The sequence below is a fragment of the Bombus pascuorum genome, chromosome 5, assembly GCF_905332965.1.
Source record: "Bombus pascuorum chromosome 5, iyBomPasc1.1, whole genome shotgun sequence".
NCBI lineage: Eukaryota > Metazoa > Arthropoda > Insecta > Hymenoptera > Apidae > Bombus > Bombus pascuorum.
The window spans coordinates 15370951-15387260 of record NC_083492.1 but is presented as its reverse complement, the minus strand read 5'-3'; the positions used below and the strand labels follow the sequence as shown (position 1 = coordinate 15387260).

At 38.8% G+C, this 16310-nt stretch overlaps 1 protein-coding gene across 2 annotated transcripts in view; it reads left to right on the top strand.

The window, feature by feature from the left end:
- Positions 1-14463, top strand: part of LOC132906955 (uncharacterized) — a 56438-nt gene extending 41975 nt beyond the window's left edge. For both annotated transcript variants that reach the window (XM_060959643.1, XM_060959644.1), the window contains exons 2-5: positions 5666-5982; positions 8399-8610; positions 12126-12460; positions 13070-14463. In XM_060959643.1, the coding sequence (XP_060815626.1) occupies positions 5667-5982; positions 8399-8610; positions 12126-12460; positions 13070-13199 (993 nt within the window). In that variant the 5' untranslated portion in view covers position 5666 and the 3' untranslated portion in view covers positions 13200-14463. The remainder of the gene's footprint in view (positions 1-5665; positions 5983-8398; positions 8611-12125; positions 12461-13069) is intronic.
- The last annotated feature ends 1847 nt before the right edge of the window (positions 14464-16310 follow it).

Here is a 16310-nt window from a genome sequence, read left to right as displayed (position 1 = left end):
TCACGTTTAAAAAGCCCTATCGTCATAGTTAATACTCTAGTGAACTTCTCCACTTTCCTTTCGTATATTCGATATCGCGGTAGGTATAATCCCGTTGGCAATTAACTTATGCAAAATCTCAGCCGGCCGAATAACGACTCTGTCGATTTTCGGATCGAGCAATCATGGTATTTCGCGTTTAATAAAGCTCCGCTGTGCTTCATGAATTACACAGAGCGAGCGAGCGAGATGGGGAGGGGCGAGGATGAAAAAAGAACAGCTTCAAGCTTAGAACCAGCGCGTTGATTCATCGAGATGATAACGAACGCGCCTCGAGCGCTTCCTAATTAAATTCGACTGTTAATTAGCCGCGTAATTACCCGGAGTTTCGATGCTTGGAGCGCGTCGATCCACCGGAAGCGTTTTCATGTTTCTTCGATGTCGAAAGGATCGACGGAAATACAATTTATCCCATTAATAAATTGCTCCTCGTGATCTTGTCAGCGGCGTTGTTTACCACTCCTTCGAACGATTATTTCGTGGAAACATCGACAACAGAATTCTATCATTAACCTCGATATGACTAGTTAATCCTTCGCACGTAACAATTTCCGGAGCTACTCGAATCGCGGCACGATAATCTGTTGTTCATAACTTTTGCTCCTCTTTGGTTTACTAGGGAATGTTCCTTAGTAAAGTTACTACCACACATGGTAATTAAATGACTGTTGAAAACTTTAGTTAAAGCGGATACTGTAATTAACAGGAAATATTGCTGTTTGTTCTAAAATAGTAAGCTCTCGAGCCAGTTTTAACGAACAACTATTAATTGCAGCGAGAGATTGGAATTTAGTATTCATTTTGTGTATAATATTCAATAAGTTGCTACGAAACATACTAAAATCTATTAAATGCATCAAAATTAATTACCTGATCCTAATTAGCTTCTTCGCGTATAATAACATGATACAATTAGAAGCTACTTGAGAGAAGAAACTTAAGTTACATAGCTGGATTTTACAAGCTACGTTTTATGAAACAAAACGCTGCAAAGATGATACATGCTTTAGATTAACCGTAGAAAATTGTAGATCGTTAATGTCAGACGAAAAAATTTGGATATATAGCAGCTCGTTTTCAGCAACACGAAAGAAGCGGATTTAACTTCGAGTACGAACGAGCATCCACGTCTCATGCCGTTTGAATTCTTAATCTGCGCAAAAACAAAGGATCCGGCTAAAGAAGAAACCTGCAACTATTAAACGCTAAAACCTGCTCTAAGAAATTTCTTCTCTAAAAAATTTCTTCAGTCTGAAAATTTCTGATGGATTGAAGCGACTCTCGAACAAAGCGCAGCAATTTAACTTAATCTCTTCAGCACTTACAACGATGTCTTCTATATGTATATACATATATTTTTGCTCGAAAAACAGAAATATATACGTAGACTCGAGAGAACTCGCTGTAGGATTGCGAGACGACGGAAGGAATCCGTGCGATCGGAAGCTGGTTAAGATTTAAATTTAATTTTCGCGTAACGATTTCTTCTCGCCCTCTGGATGCATCTCGTGACAGTATGAGTGTTCATGAAACGGTGTAGGTAACTTCAATCACTGATATTATATCGTCGTTCCTTTATACGAACTAAGAAATTAATTTCATCGATTCCCTATGAAAGTTGCCTCCGTTTGATCGTATGAACGTTTTAGAATTCTTCTGGACTATACGTTCGCAATCCGTAGTCGATATATTTGAATCCACATACGCACGAAGACCACAGTTCCTATCTTTTATAGAGAAGCAGTTTTAAAATTCGATGTGTTTTTAAGCAGTTCCATATCAAAGCTGTCTCCTTCTAGCTTTTAATTTGGTGATCGATTCGAGTTTTAGGTTTGAATGTTGCACACTCGAGTTTATTTCAGTTGTTCGTGCTTTATAACCAGGAACATTTGGCCTAAATACAGTTAGCTAATGGCTATTGTTTCAGATAATTCTTGTAACATAGCGTGTAATGTTGATTATAATTCTAATTTCTCAGTATTTAGGAGCCACGAAACATAAAGCGATTGATTGACAACACAAAGTAATTACAGTTCATTTCCGAACTCGCGTGCATAATGCTGAATTTTGACACGCTTGTGATATAACTTTGTTAATTAGATACTTTTAAAAATTATCAACTAGTTTAACAAAATACAAAAATAATTCATCTAATGAATTAAATGAAATATAAGCTATTAATTATAGAAAGATTAAAAAGGACAGTAATTAAATATAGGGAAAATTTTAAAATTATCGTAAATAGAACCAAATTGGAAGTTTAATTTATTATTGCGTTTGTGTCTCAGTGGAAATTACAAATATTTTCCAAGAGACAAAAAGAAGGGGATACGTAGGCAAGAACAAAACATGTCGAATATTTCAAAAGATGTATAACACGTTCAAAGCCAAAAGTGTTCGTTGGATGAGTTTGAAATCCAGTTTTGTGCGGAAATGGGCTAAGAAACGAGGGCTGGAGACGCCAAGGGGCGAGTAGCCTGTGTAACTCTCTTCTAATCTCTCGGGACAAGGCTGAAAAAAGGTATGTGATACAAGGGGCAGGAGAAAGGTGTATCCTTTCGAATCGACGGCGATACGAAAATTGGATTGTGTCACTAGCGAAGAACGTGCTCGTTTCTCTCACCGACAAGAAAGCCTGCTAGAAACTCGTGTAAACCAGAGACGAGAGAGAAATGAAATTTACGCGAGAAAAAGAGAAAGGAGCGAACTTTCCTAACTTTTAAAGGATATCTAACGATGTTCCCGACGATTACGATTACACGTGCTGTAGGCATTAAATGATACGTGGTTTCCCACGTTAACTTTTATATTACGTTGAAGCATTTATTTAATATATCACAGAAGTAAGTTAGGGTCTTCGATTAAGACACTGTTAAATATAATTCTTTAAGTATATTGAGATATGTGTAATTTCGTGTGATACACTAGATTAGCCGCGTAGTAGTAACACACACATATGAGTATGAATATGTGGGAGTATGTGCGTGCACAGCGTCTTGTAAAACAGAAGAATGCAATCGTTCCATTGGTAGTGTGGTAAAGAAGATGGTGAGACAAAGAGAGTGCTGAGACGCGTTCAAATGTGTATCGGCGAATATCTTGTAAATCGCATATCAAGTAAATCTGGAACTATTTTAATATCAATTCTAAATGTAATCTAAGTATCCCTATACATTTATTTCGGTGATTAATATCCACAATTTTCAACAAAGCGCTGAATCATATGGTCGTAACTTTCTGTTGCAATTTTCACAAACAACGATGGAAATAGAATTTTGTTTTGTTTCGTGGAAAGAAGGAATAAATATAATGCAAAAAATATCACGCGTGTTACGTATGACACACACAAAAATGAACTCGTTAAAACTGTAGAAATGGCAGAAGGTAGTCGACGCGAAATTTCTGGCTGGCTCGTCCCGCCGTCGCTGTTGAACGCGAGAATATTTTCGATGAGAATCGTTGCACAGAGGCCTGGAAAGCGCGCGATAACGCTTCGACGCGGCGACGAATCCTCCGTTCAAAGACAAATTAACGAAAAAGGGAGGAGGCCCGGAGCGTTGTAAAAGGATCGAATCCATTGTTCCGGCGAGGGAGCACGGACAAAGGCGAGAAGAAAGAAAGAAAGCGGCTCCTTTCCGGATTCCAGTAAATCACGCTTTTAAATCTCTCTGGATCAAAGCATCGACTCTTCGGCGAACATCGATGTTTCTCCTTCACGGCCGAGAAAGGGAGAAGCAGAGTTTTCACGAGAATCGAATAATTAACCGAACAAGACAGACGTTCACAAACTTCTCCACAGGGACGATTATCGATTCATTATATCGTCTGCGACGCTGCCTTGTCGAGAACTTGGACGGCTTCGAAGACGATTACCGTCGAGAACGTCGAATAACATGGAATTTATGGCAAGAGGCTGCTTTCCTCGAGTAAAGGATAGTCTGACGTTATGCAATTCGAGGAAGTTTTAACCGAGGTTAAGATTCTATTTTGTGCTTGTATATGAACATTCCAATCGTCGCAAAACTTGAAATTTCGTTATATGATTTTATATTCGGTTTTCCGTCCCTTGATAATGTAGGATAAACTAAAATTGAAGATACACTTCGTTCGTAGTCTGCTTGTGAACTATACAGGATTTCCAAGAGAAAAAGTATTTGAGAAAAATATTTTTCTTTCGATAATTTCATCGAGTGTCTCCAGTGGGCCCCACAATACCATTAAAAACATTATTGATTGCCATTTGAGAAGTATTCTAAAGAAGTCATCCCAAAATCATTTACCATAAATTCCACCCCTGCTTCTCTTTGTACAGACTCCTCTCTTCTCCTTATTATACTATATAATTCAAAATAGTCGAGTCTTGGCTGGTTCAGGGAATAACCGCAGTTTTCCACAAAGGAATCGTCCTTCCACCTACGAGTTCGCCTAATCGGGTTCACGGACGATCGAACAATGTATACCCAGCATGAAGGGCCAAACGTTGCGCAATGACTTCTATCAGGGACCATTATGTGCTTGTTATTAATGGCAATGTGCTCGTGTGCTGGATAACGCGATCTCGCGAAACATGTAGTGTTATTCCTGCTGATTATTATCGAACGGCATTAACCAACCTGGATTATCAATGTCAGAGTATTCGTTGAATGATATCGTTTCCAGAGAAATGGCGTTTAGTTCGGCCAATTCGAGATCCGACTCACTGCCACTCGTGGTTTCGATTAATTCCGGTGGTAATCTCTTTAAAAGGGGATTTTGGACGCTTAGGCGGGTTGGTCGTGCTATTTTCCATGATTAACACTAGCAAATTTTTCCGATAAATGGATCGAAGCTCTGTGAGTGAGCGTACGCAGGTATCTGTTAAGCTTTTAAGGGAATTGTAGGGCGTTCGTAGCTGGACCTATGTTCAGAGATTTATGACGTTACTGGCCAACCGATTTAAGCTTCTACAGTTTCTAGGCTAATTCGATAATTTTCGACTTTTTAGTAAAATTGAGAGACGCGATAAAATTTTAATAGCAAAGTTTATTAATTACTAATGTGCTATACAGAGTGACGTTAACTACTTTGCCTTCGTTACAGCTCATGTTCTCTTCAGTATACTCTAGTGTTCTCATTGCTTTGATAAATATTTCCTATTTTTGTCCTCAAACCAGGTGACATAGCAATCAGAAATAAAGAACAGTCGTGAGACACTTTACACTCGTAAAGCTATTGTTAAGGTTATTGGATGTATGTGAATACAAAGGAACGCGTGGATAAATTGTAAGGTAGAAAAAATATATATGTATTTATATTTTGAATATTAAAGTGTAAGTACAAAGTTCGGAATATAATTGAGCTGATCCAGATCTGTACGCTAGCAGTGTTACCCTATGACTGAAAAACCCTGAAGCCAACGTTGCATGTGTACCGTTTATGGTATACATTGACGCAGTCTTTTGTCTATGCGCTGTCGACAGCTTCAGTGCTTGAGAAAACTAAAGACCAGATGTAGAGTTTTCTTAGAAGTGGCAACCACTTCAACAGCTATGAATTTCCATTAACACTTGTAGATTAGTTATAATTCTAGAGAATAATAATCGAGAATATTCATGACTTGTATTCTAAGAAGATTCTGTTCTTGCAGAATGCCTAATGAAAACGCGCCAGTGTGCGGGTGCGGAGTTGTGGTCGATCTGCCGAAATCACGAAGTGGCGCCCTGTCCTCGAGGAAGCTTACGATCAGAATATCGAAGTCGAAGGGTAGCAAGTCGGACGGGCGGGCTGCCAAGAAACAACAAGACGACGCTCGTGGGAAGAGCAGAAGTTCTGAAACAGGAAGCTGCAGCTCGGTGACAGAACAGGCTAGACCAGTTACGAAAAGTAGCAAACACGAGAAGCGGTTGAATCACTCGAGGAGAACCCGGAGCGCAGACAGAGCGGAGTCGCACTATACTTATATAGGTCGGTGTCATGGAGAATTTTAATTGTTCAATTTATGGAAACCAATATCGACTTCAGATCTTGCGTTTGAATAATTTATTGTGTTAGGTTGTCCGAAAAGTGTCTTTCTTTTACAGACACGTCTTTTACAACAACGCATTTTTATACAAACATGAAACCTAATTTGTCGAACGTTGTGATCTTTATTTTGATAGAACAAAATGAATCATGCGTAATTCCATAAAATAATATAAAATGGAAAATATTATGCATCCATTATTTCCTTATAAAACGAAAGAAACTTTTCGGACGACCTAATATTAATTGCCAAGTTTTCAAACTACTTACTTGAGTATAAATCGTAGAAAATCTAACGTTTACCGTAATATTTTGATAATTTATTCAACTTTCAGAGCATTGTACGTAAATTTTGATAGATAGCTCGTAAGAATTCCGAATATATATGTCGGGTTAACGTTAAGGCTTGGATTAGGGGCGTGTTACGACCGTTCGCGGGGAGACGCGGTCGCGAGGAAACGCGTCAGCGAGAGGCGTAAATTCTCGCTACGATTCGGCTAATCGACGCCGCGAAGTAGTCGTTCCCCTTGCTTCGATTAGGATAACAGGGGTGGTTCAATGAATTTAACACTGGGTTGATAGGCGAAGATATCGTGTATATTGAACAGTTAATCATACAGTAATCTGATCGTTACAAGTATGTGAAGATGCGTACAGTTAATGTGTTACCGATAAATTCGACCCGACTTTATGATATTTCGCAATGAATTCGTTGGACTGAGCGACCTGATTCGACAAAGGTTTCAATATATGCAGTTAGACTTTACAAAATGGATTGATGTAAAGGTTTTTTTTTTTTTTTTTTATTATTTTATTATGGTTATTTTACAATTTGTCCTTGCGGACATTTGGTAAAGTGTTATATCTTGTTGGTGAAGAAAAAAAAAATATAAATAAAAAAAAAATAATATAGCATGTGGGCGGCTACCCCCAGCGGGGTGCCAGCTTCGTTTTTTTCTAAGTTATATCTTTTATGAGGTCTATTGGGTTGATGTAAGGGTGTTACCGTTGTAGACGTGTTGACTGATTTGACGACGAAAACGAACTACTTTGAAAGTAACGATGCTATGACGGAGGAGCTAGAGGAGGGTGTGTCTAGTGCACGGGATCACCGGATTTGTGGATGACAGTTTTTAGCCAGAAAAATGAGGGTAATGGACATTGTTTCTATTGGCTACTAAGATTGTCGATGGACTAGGAAGGGTCTTAACCGCCCTCGATGGAAAGCTGGGAGTAGGAAGCATCGCACGTGTGCAAAATTAACTTTCACGTGTTTTCCAGACGCGAATCAGAAACCTTAGAAAACGCTTCCGTAAAAAGATTTTGGTTTGATCTGAAAGATCTTTGCTAGAGTTTTCTGAGATTTAAGGTCGGTTATTGAGAATCTTAAGGGTACGCAATAAGGATGTGCGGACATCTGGCTGCCATACGTCCACGATGTGAGGTCCGGTTCAGGTAGAGAGTCGGCCGACGTAACAGGGCGTGTAACGAATCTTCGCTCGGGTTGTTCATCGTTGTTGTACAATCGAGATAGCGTTTATTATCACAGATATAGATAGTACAAAATCGACAAGTGGCCGCGGTAACTAGACGCTAATGACAATGACCTTAGGTTCGATATGACGAATCCACGGTCCACGGGCTAACTCTTTGTTAAACTCAGAATATATTTTGAAGCACAAAGCAACGTTCGCTGTGACGCTCGATACATATACTGCACTTAAAGACGATGTGTAACTCTCCAAGGAGATCGCAAGAATAAATGAATGATGAAAACTTTCCTCTCCTTACGATCACGTTCATTTTGTTGAATATTGGCCGGGGATATTAACAAGATTGCAGCCGCCGTTGCTAGGCAGACCCGCGTAGCTGCGACATTGCTCCTGCTCGGGGTTTGATTGTTAACACAACGTGTGTCTCATAATATTGGCACTTCTCTGTTAGGTGGAACGTTCATCCCGTGATCGTGGCTACGCTCGGCGACCGGTTGTCGCCTCGGGCCTAAGCTCATTGTCTCAAGTTTCGAATGACTGTGTCTGGGTTATTTCGTAAATGCTACAGTATTGAGGCTTTTCCAAATAATTCCAACGGGGGGCTCTGTTGTCCTTCTGTCTCCAACATATATATAGTAATTACAAAATTTTAAGATTCGATATATGCATTTTTAAAAAAACAGATTCTGTACTTAATCGATTTTATTCGTTTCTAATTACGAATTTCTCAGATAAATTCATGAAGATTCATTTCTTAAAAAAAAAAAAAAAAAAAAAAAAAATAGAAAAAAAATGTTTTTCACATCACAAATTTCTTTCCAAGCTCATGTCGAACATTTTTCAGATTATTTGACGTTTCGTTGTAGATTCTGGCTCGAGCATACTCAGCGGCGGGATTCGGGAAAACGCTATAGCGGAGGCGCTGTATGCCACCATTCCAGACACGCCGAACGCGAGCGCCAACGAAACCGGAAATAGTCAATTAAATGCGCAAAGTAGATCGCAACCCGTTTACGCCATTCCTTCTATGGTATCGCCGCCGCCCACCTATGACGTGGCGATCTCGAAAACGTGGCAGGTAAGTGATTATCATTAACCTCCAGTTAGAAATAGATTTTCAAATGGAGAACACGGTCGACGTAATTAGTCTTTCTAACGAAGTTCCTTATAATTAACACTTGCTTCTCTTTTATATAAACGCGTTAATTAAACGAAACTCCCCCTTTTTCTGTTATTCCCAGTTATTCGCATATATCGTCATTGAAATTTGTATAATTAATTTGTGTCATAAAATAGTAGAAATGATAGAATTTCCATATTCCACCTGGATAGACTCTCAGTCAATACGACTCAATTTTCTCAAACTTTGTCGTATGGCTTGCAACTCTTTCCATGCGTTTCTTTTAATTTTCTTGTATATCTTATATAATGGGCGTATAAGTAAAAGCCTTCGTTGATAATCAAATGACAAACATAAAATAATATTTGATTTATTTATTCGCATACTCATTGTGGCAAAATTCGGGTTTGCGTACTATCACATATAACTTCCCAATGCTTTACGGGAGACATATCTAGGTATTTTCCTCGTATAAAAATCTCTTTGATCAAAAGTTAGACATTCGTTAACATTCCAGCGACAAATATTTCTATTTCCACAAACACGTGTTCGGAGATGCCGTAAAAGAACAGAACGGATACGGTTTGTTGTTAGTTACGTGTGTCACGAAATTGCCAAGCGAATGGATGTATCGACGGCATACGATGGAATTAGAAGCCATTCACCGTTCTCAAACGTGACGATGAGGATTTAACTATTGAGTAGTAATGACCTGTCCTAGTCAGACGCTAGATAGAATACTCTCTCTTGGACGACCGCAGTAACAGAGCACGCTCGTGGTCAGACTTGTTAGATAGCGGATCGTAATCGACCAGTGAATTCGTAGACCTCCTGTAAACGAATTGACGTTTCACTAATTACATGTTCAAGCTACTAATTAAGCACAAGGAAACTAGATAAAGGAAATTTCATTTTGCCATGGAACAAAACGAATTCTTTCCCGTTTAATCGACGATTAACCAAATTCAAGGAAACCAGGCCATCGTTTTTGATGGACTGAGTTCGGTGTACGAAATTAAAACGACCGCAGAACCGGTGCAATCCATAAAATCGATGCTCTGGCTATCTCGAAGCCGCCCTAATTCCTCGATGATTGCAGTAGAATATATAGATATATAGATATATTTTTCCAAATAATCTCGCGATTCGTTTGCCCTTCGTGACCATTCATCTACGTATAGGAAAAAAATTCGAAGGTGGAGCGAGATTGCGAGGGTGAATTTACCATTTGAACGTTTTAGATTCGCGATAGAATGAGACTGTTGAGAATGAGCTTGACGAATGAATTAAAAAAGCTCGAATTTTAATCTCGTGATAAGGTATACGTCGGTGTGCGTGTAATCCGGTGACAGTAAAATTAATGCTTGAATATTCAAAACGCTCGATCCACTCTGCTAACTCGAGTCTTGTTTGCTGAATATTCGATTATTCGAATAATCAACTCTCTGCAGCCCCCTTCTATTCAGATCCGAACGAGGCCAGACCTAACGTAGTTTCATGGATGAGGTAGTTGGTCGAAAAAGAGCAAAGAAATTCTTGTAACGATCGTGGATCGCTCACGGTTACGTTTTGCACAGTATCGGAAAGAGAGAAAAAAGAAAGAAGAAAATGGATGGGCAGGGGTTGAAACAGGAGAACAAGAGGCAAATTCTTCGAGTTGCTCCTTAACTGAAGAACCATTCAGGTTGTGGCCAGCCATTTCGACCGCGTAGTTTCTCGGCGCCGGGCGACACATAAATTTTCGTGCCACGTCGCGGTTACCCTTTGCGAAAAACACTGCCACCCCCGATGGCGACCCACTTGAAACTCTCAGTAACGATGCCAGAACACCTCGAGTTCTGCCGAGTTTGTACCGCTTCATTCTTGCTACCGTTTTATCGACCGTCGCGGCTCGCGTTCGATTTGATTCGTTCGATTACAGTTCGTTCCTCTTTTTCTGTTTCATAACTTGCGAATTAATCCGATATGGAAATTGGAAGGAAAATTCTTACGAGCAGTTTACAATAAAGAGTATACATCGAAGTATTCCGAGTACAGAAAGATTATTATAATAATTGTATGTGTTGCACGTGGAACCGGTCGACATCGTTTTCTAAAGATTTTATAATTTTAACGCTACAAACTTGTAATTAACTTGTAATTTGTCTTTGTTTAACTTTAATTATGACTGTTGCTATTTGTTTACCGAATTGAAGAAGTAGAAAAGAAAGCAGCATATGTACAAAATTACAAAGTATCGTGTCACAGGAAAATATTTCATGGAAATAACTTAAAGAGTTTATTCGAAGAAAGAAGTTGACGGTAGATTGGTTGAATAGATGCGAGCAGCATTTCTGCTTTTCAAGTAACTGCACTTTGTTCGATTCCCAATCATCGCAGGAAATCTTTCTTCGGTTTTCTTTCTTCAAATAAATTTCAAGAGTCAATGTATTCTTCAAAACGGCAAATTGACGTAGGAATTAACATTTACAAATAAGTTGTGACTTAATTCCCTACTTTCGGGTGTAGAAATCCAGATACAACTCGCTACGAGTTTCCTGGTAGCTCTTTGAAGTTCTTCTCCAAAGTTAACGAAGTAGAAACCAGAAGAGCATTTCTGTAAAGCGAGGAGTGAAACAAAATAATAATTCTCCGTCGAACTTGCTGCAACAGTCCTTTCACAGAAACGCATCGCCCGCTTATTCTTCAAATTACAAAATTTATGTGTTACCATTGTTGGTGGTTGTATTACATTTCAACTGTATTTTAATGCAATTCCATCATCTCGGCTTTAACTCTTTACGATAGATATTTAGTCGATTACACACGAACAATACAAGTAATTAAATGCCAAACTCTCTGGACTGCGTCATTAACGAATATAATTCTTCTTCGACAATCAGCCCAAAATTACAACAAAACAGACTCTGAAATCGAAATCACAATAAATTTGCAGTATGTTGAAACTGCTATGATTCTGTTCGCGAAGCCAGTTATTTATAAGTTAAAAATTTAATTCCAATTACTGGATATATATTTAACAACAATAGCAATGGTAGTTTGTTATAAAATTCGAAATTCTCGAATTAAATATTCCACGTACAGTAGTGCTCAAAACTCCATAAAATTCTAATAATTGAAAAACTTCTAAAGTCCGAGGGTAATGCTCGAAACCTAGAAAAACTCCATAAAGCTTGATAATTCTGATATTTTTATAATTCGTTCAACGTGAAGATAAATCTAGAATTCTTAAATTAACAAGCTTGGCCAGTATTCAAGTAAAATATTTGAAAAATAATAATTTAAACGATATATCATTACCTTATCTATCTACATATCATTTTTTTACGACTCAGTATTTCTACTATACAAACCCCAAACGATAGAAAATATTTTTATTTGCGTCATAATGTGCAGAATGTCCTGTTCGAAAAGACGAAAAACACGAAGAATGTCGGTAAAAGGAACATGTAAAAAAATCTTGGATGTTTCAGACCGGATTGCCACCCACCTACGAGGAATACCTGTGTCACAAATACGCCATGATATCGCGATCCCATACACCACCTCCTCCATGGTCAGATTCTACGACAGCGACGACGACACCTACGGCACCGAACGTTCAGACGCGTCGCGAATTGTTGGCCAGTCAGCCCGAACTCAGAGAATATTTGGCGCAGTTGTCACTTTCTCAGAACAACGAGAGATCCATTGGCCATCACCACCACCATCAGGGAACCGTTCTGCGAGATAGCAGCTACCTCTCGAACCAGCAAGTCTCGAGGGAGCAAGTGAGGACGCAACAACGTCCACGAGCTATGCCTCCCAGGTGAGTTTTCAAAGACGCGCAAAAAGGGCATACGTTTCATTGGTGAGGAAGGAAGTCACGAAATAATTCAGACGCTCGTACCGAACGGCAACGTGCCTTACAACTCCCTGGGGTATCGTAATGGGTGGATGTGGTACGAGTACGAATTGCTTTTCTGATTTAACACGAATCGAATTGTTCACGCGAGGAGATTTACGTTTAACACGTGATTTTTGTAAGTTTCGTTGATACCTTCGTGTCTAAGGAACAAATTGGAAGCAAATACTTTTACTGCGAGATATCTTTACAAAATGTGCCCATCTATAGTATCTTTTATATTTTATTAGGATTTTGACAGAAAATAGATCTTTGTATTCGAAATCAATTTGAAATTCCGATGATTCTGCTTCTGAACTATTCATTCCCTTTTTCCTCCAAGAGATCTCTTTTTAATTCGACACAATTCTCTGCGATATTCCATATTATTTTCTTCCATCAACTATTTCTCACGTTGCTATTGGACGGGTTAAGAAGTCTGAAAATTCCTTCCCTCGAAGACGATTACACGATTATACAATTTTTCGAGCGACACGAGATTCCTAAGAAGATTAATCTCACGCACGATTTCAGATCCCAAAGCGAAAGCCGTGTGCAGCAGCAAAGAATCGCGACGATGTACGAGGATGGCGCGTTCTGCATGGAAACGACCGCGTTGCAATCAGCATTCGAAAACGGGATAGCTCTGTGCAGCTTGATGTAAGCCACAGCGAAGATCCGCGTAGCGATCCGAGACGGAACATAGCCAGAGAATTGCACCGATTCGAAAAATCGAGGCGTCTCTATTCGCGACCGTTAGAAGAGAAGAATTTCATCGTGGATGCAACGAAGCCCGTCAAGGTTCCGGCGACAAATCCCTCGATCGACTTTGGTATAATCGATCACGCCCCTCGATCCCTTTTTCTTTTTTCCTCCTTTTAACTTGCTATTCCTTTCATCGAGTCCGGGTAGAATTAGAAACGTGAAAAGTTTCGAACTAGCACGACTACCGTGAAATGACCGATAATTAAGTGTAACTTTTTCGCTCGACTTTATCCAGAGGAGAAACGAAATCGATGGACGTCCACGAGCACGAAAGGGATTTCGAAAGTTGGGCGAGCGTTCGGAATTTTTTAAGGCTAGTTGGAAACTTCCCAGACGGCCGGAAGTCGCCGGAGATCCTCCAAGTTTTTCCAACCATGCTGGACTTAATCTGTTAGAGGAACGGCAGTGGGGAAACTTCCGAGAAACCGCGAGGATCTCGAGGAAACTGTCAACGTTATCCACGCAAAAAATCCCGAGAACGCTCGAAACTTTCGAGTTTGCTCTCCACGACATCGTCTAACGCTTCTCCGTCGAAATTCTGGACGTTCATAGAACTCCCGTTGGTGTCTTTAACGGGGAAGACTCTTCGCTAAGGATGGCTTCAACCGGCTCGACTAGGTGGTCGACCAGTGAGAAATTTTAGTAAGTCGCTTTGTGTAAATGCAAATTTAGTCGACTAACTTAATCGATGTCAACGAGTGCCAGGTAGAAAAACGTAGTTGAGATTTAAAAAAGTAGGTTTTACTCACCTACGTATCTAAATTTTTGTGTTTGTATACGAAAAATTTACCCATCACTCGATCCTTAATCGACTTTCGACTGAGCTAGCCTAAATTTTCACTTACACAAAGCGACTCCTTACTTGCCATTCGACTTACTCAGTCGACTCGTCTGTAGTCATCCTAAGTGATGAGATTCTGTGTTCTTCGCACAAATCTTTCTTCGAGCAAATAACCTAGTGTATGTAACAGGTTGGTTCATAAGTTGTGCTGTTCTATTTATTAGAAATTTGATATGAAGTACCGCCGCTGTTTTTCATCGTCTTTTGTCAGCCGAAAACTTCAAATTTTCTGTACCTAAGCTACCACACCTATTTGATAAAAATAGTATGTAGAAACTTTTGATAAAAATTTCTCCTCTGGAACTTAGAAAATCATCTTTTTAATTCGATTACTTGATGTGATCTTCCTGTTACTATTCCTAAATAATTGAATCGATACAATTTATACGACAGTAGCAACGCATGTGTTAAAGAATGGATACTAATTAGGAAAATCAAAAATAATTATCTAACAAAATATATAATTTGATAAGTAGAAAAGAATACTGCATTGACAATTGATAATAAACAGAGAGCTGAACTTATGAAACGACCAAATCGATATACATAGTATTACTTGATTCTATTCCAAGGGATGGTACGAATCGAAAATTCCAGAGCTCACAGTACGTACGAATGACAATTGCATTCACTATTCACGGATCACAAGTGCGACGGAACGTTTGTAGATAATTCAGCTACGAGCAAGCAATCGACGAATAATTTAGAATGAAACTCCTACTCGCAGTACTTGACGTCTCATCTTCGGTAATCGATCGATCGTTCTGTGAACCGAAAACGAAATATTTCGCCATTGCCTTTGTCTTTTCTGGCTATTCCAGGCCTTATGTGCGCCTAACGAAACGGGAGAAAAGGAAGAATACCTTTCGTTCCGTGTCCTCTTATAGCAATTAAAACCTGGGTACTCTTACACAATCGAATTAGTATTATTAGTGAAATTTTACAAGTCACAAATTGCAAATTCCAAGTACTAAATTAATATCCAATTTGAACAATTAATAATGTCATATTATTAACGATAGAGCTACGAAAGTGACGAGAATGATCGGTTCATAATTTTTCAAATTTTAAGGATTTACAACCATTTGGGGATATCTTTTTATAAAATATAAAAGTTCGTTTTCCTTTTTGCATTATAAGTATGTATTCTTCCACGTAGCTTTCATTTTTATTTCTTCGATGCAAGCTTCATACGTTTAGCGTGAATATATCGTATAAATTCTCTGGTATAACGATAAAAAGTTTAATTGAATTAAACGAGCGAAGTTCCGCGAATAAATTTTACAAATCAGAACTCGTTCGAGACGTAAAACTTTAAATTGCAAAAGAGAACCTATCTACAATTTGTAACTTATTAATTTACTAATAATAGTAATTACTAGATTATCATGTAAAAGAGCCTTGGTCATACTGACTTTCATTTTTCTATAATTTTCATAAATACGTAGAACTCGTTACTGGAAACGAAAGCGTAGATTTTTAATTAGAAATTAAACGAAGGGAGATGCAACGACTTCGGAATGAATCGAGGAAGCACAATGTTCGCGTAGGCCTAATTTTACAGGCGTTATAGATCGTTTGTTCTTTGTTTTAATACGGTGATCTCGTTAGAGAATTCTATTTTTTCTACGGCTTTTACGCGTGCATGTTCTGATTCCTATCGCGATTACGAGTACGTACACCTAGATTTATACAAACGTTGCACGTAATTTGAACGGTACTACTCATTCTGCTGTTGGATTATCTAATATTTGTATTACAAGTGCAACGTGTCACCACATCATCGATGAGCAAATAGGGTAATGCATGGTTGCATCTAATCGTTTATGTAAATGGACTTATAATTTTGCATTAGGCATTTAGACGTCGCTGTATATGGATGCTATGGATTTTTTGATGAACGAAAAGATTAACGCTGGAATCAGTGTGGGAATTATATCATTTATAGTCTCGATAATTTTACCCATTTTACGTTGAAGACCAACGAAAGCAGCATATTTTACAAAGTCTGTATTCAATGGGCACGAGCCTCGATTGCGAGAAAGTTGATTCAATCGTCGGTTGATTCGATGAATGAAACCTCGAAAAAGAATTTAACAGGTCCTCGATGGTCGTTTCAAAATGAAATTCAAATTCGTGTTCACTGTTGATCCTGTTTTATCGATAAAT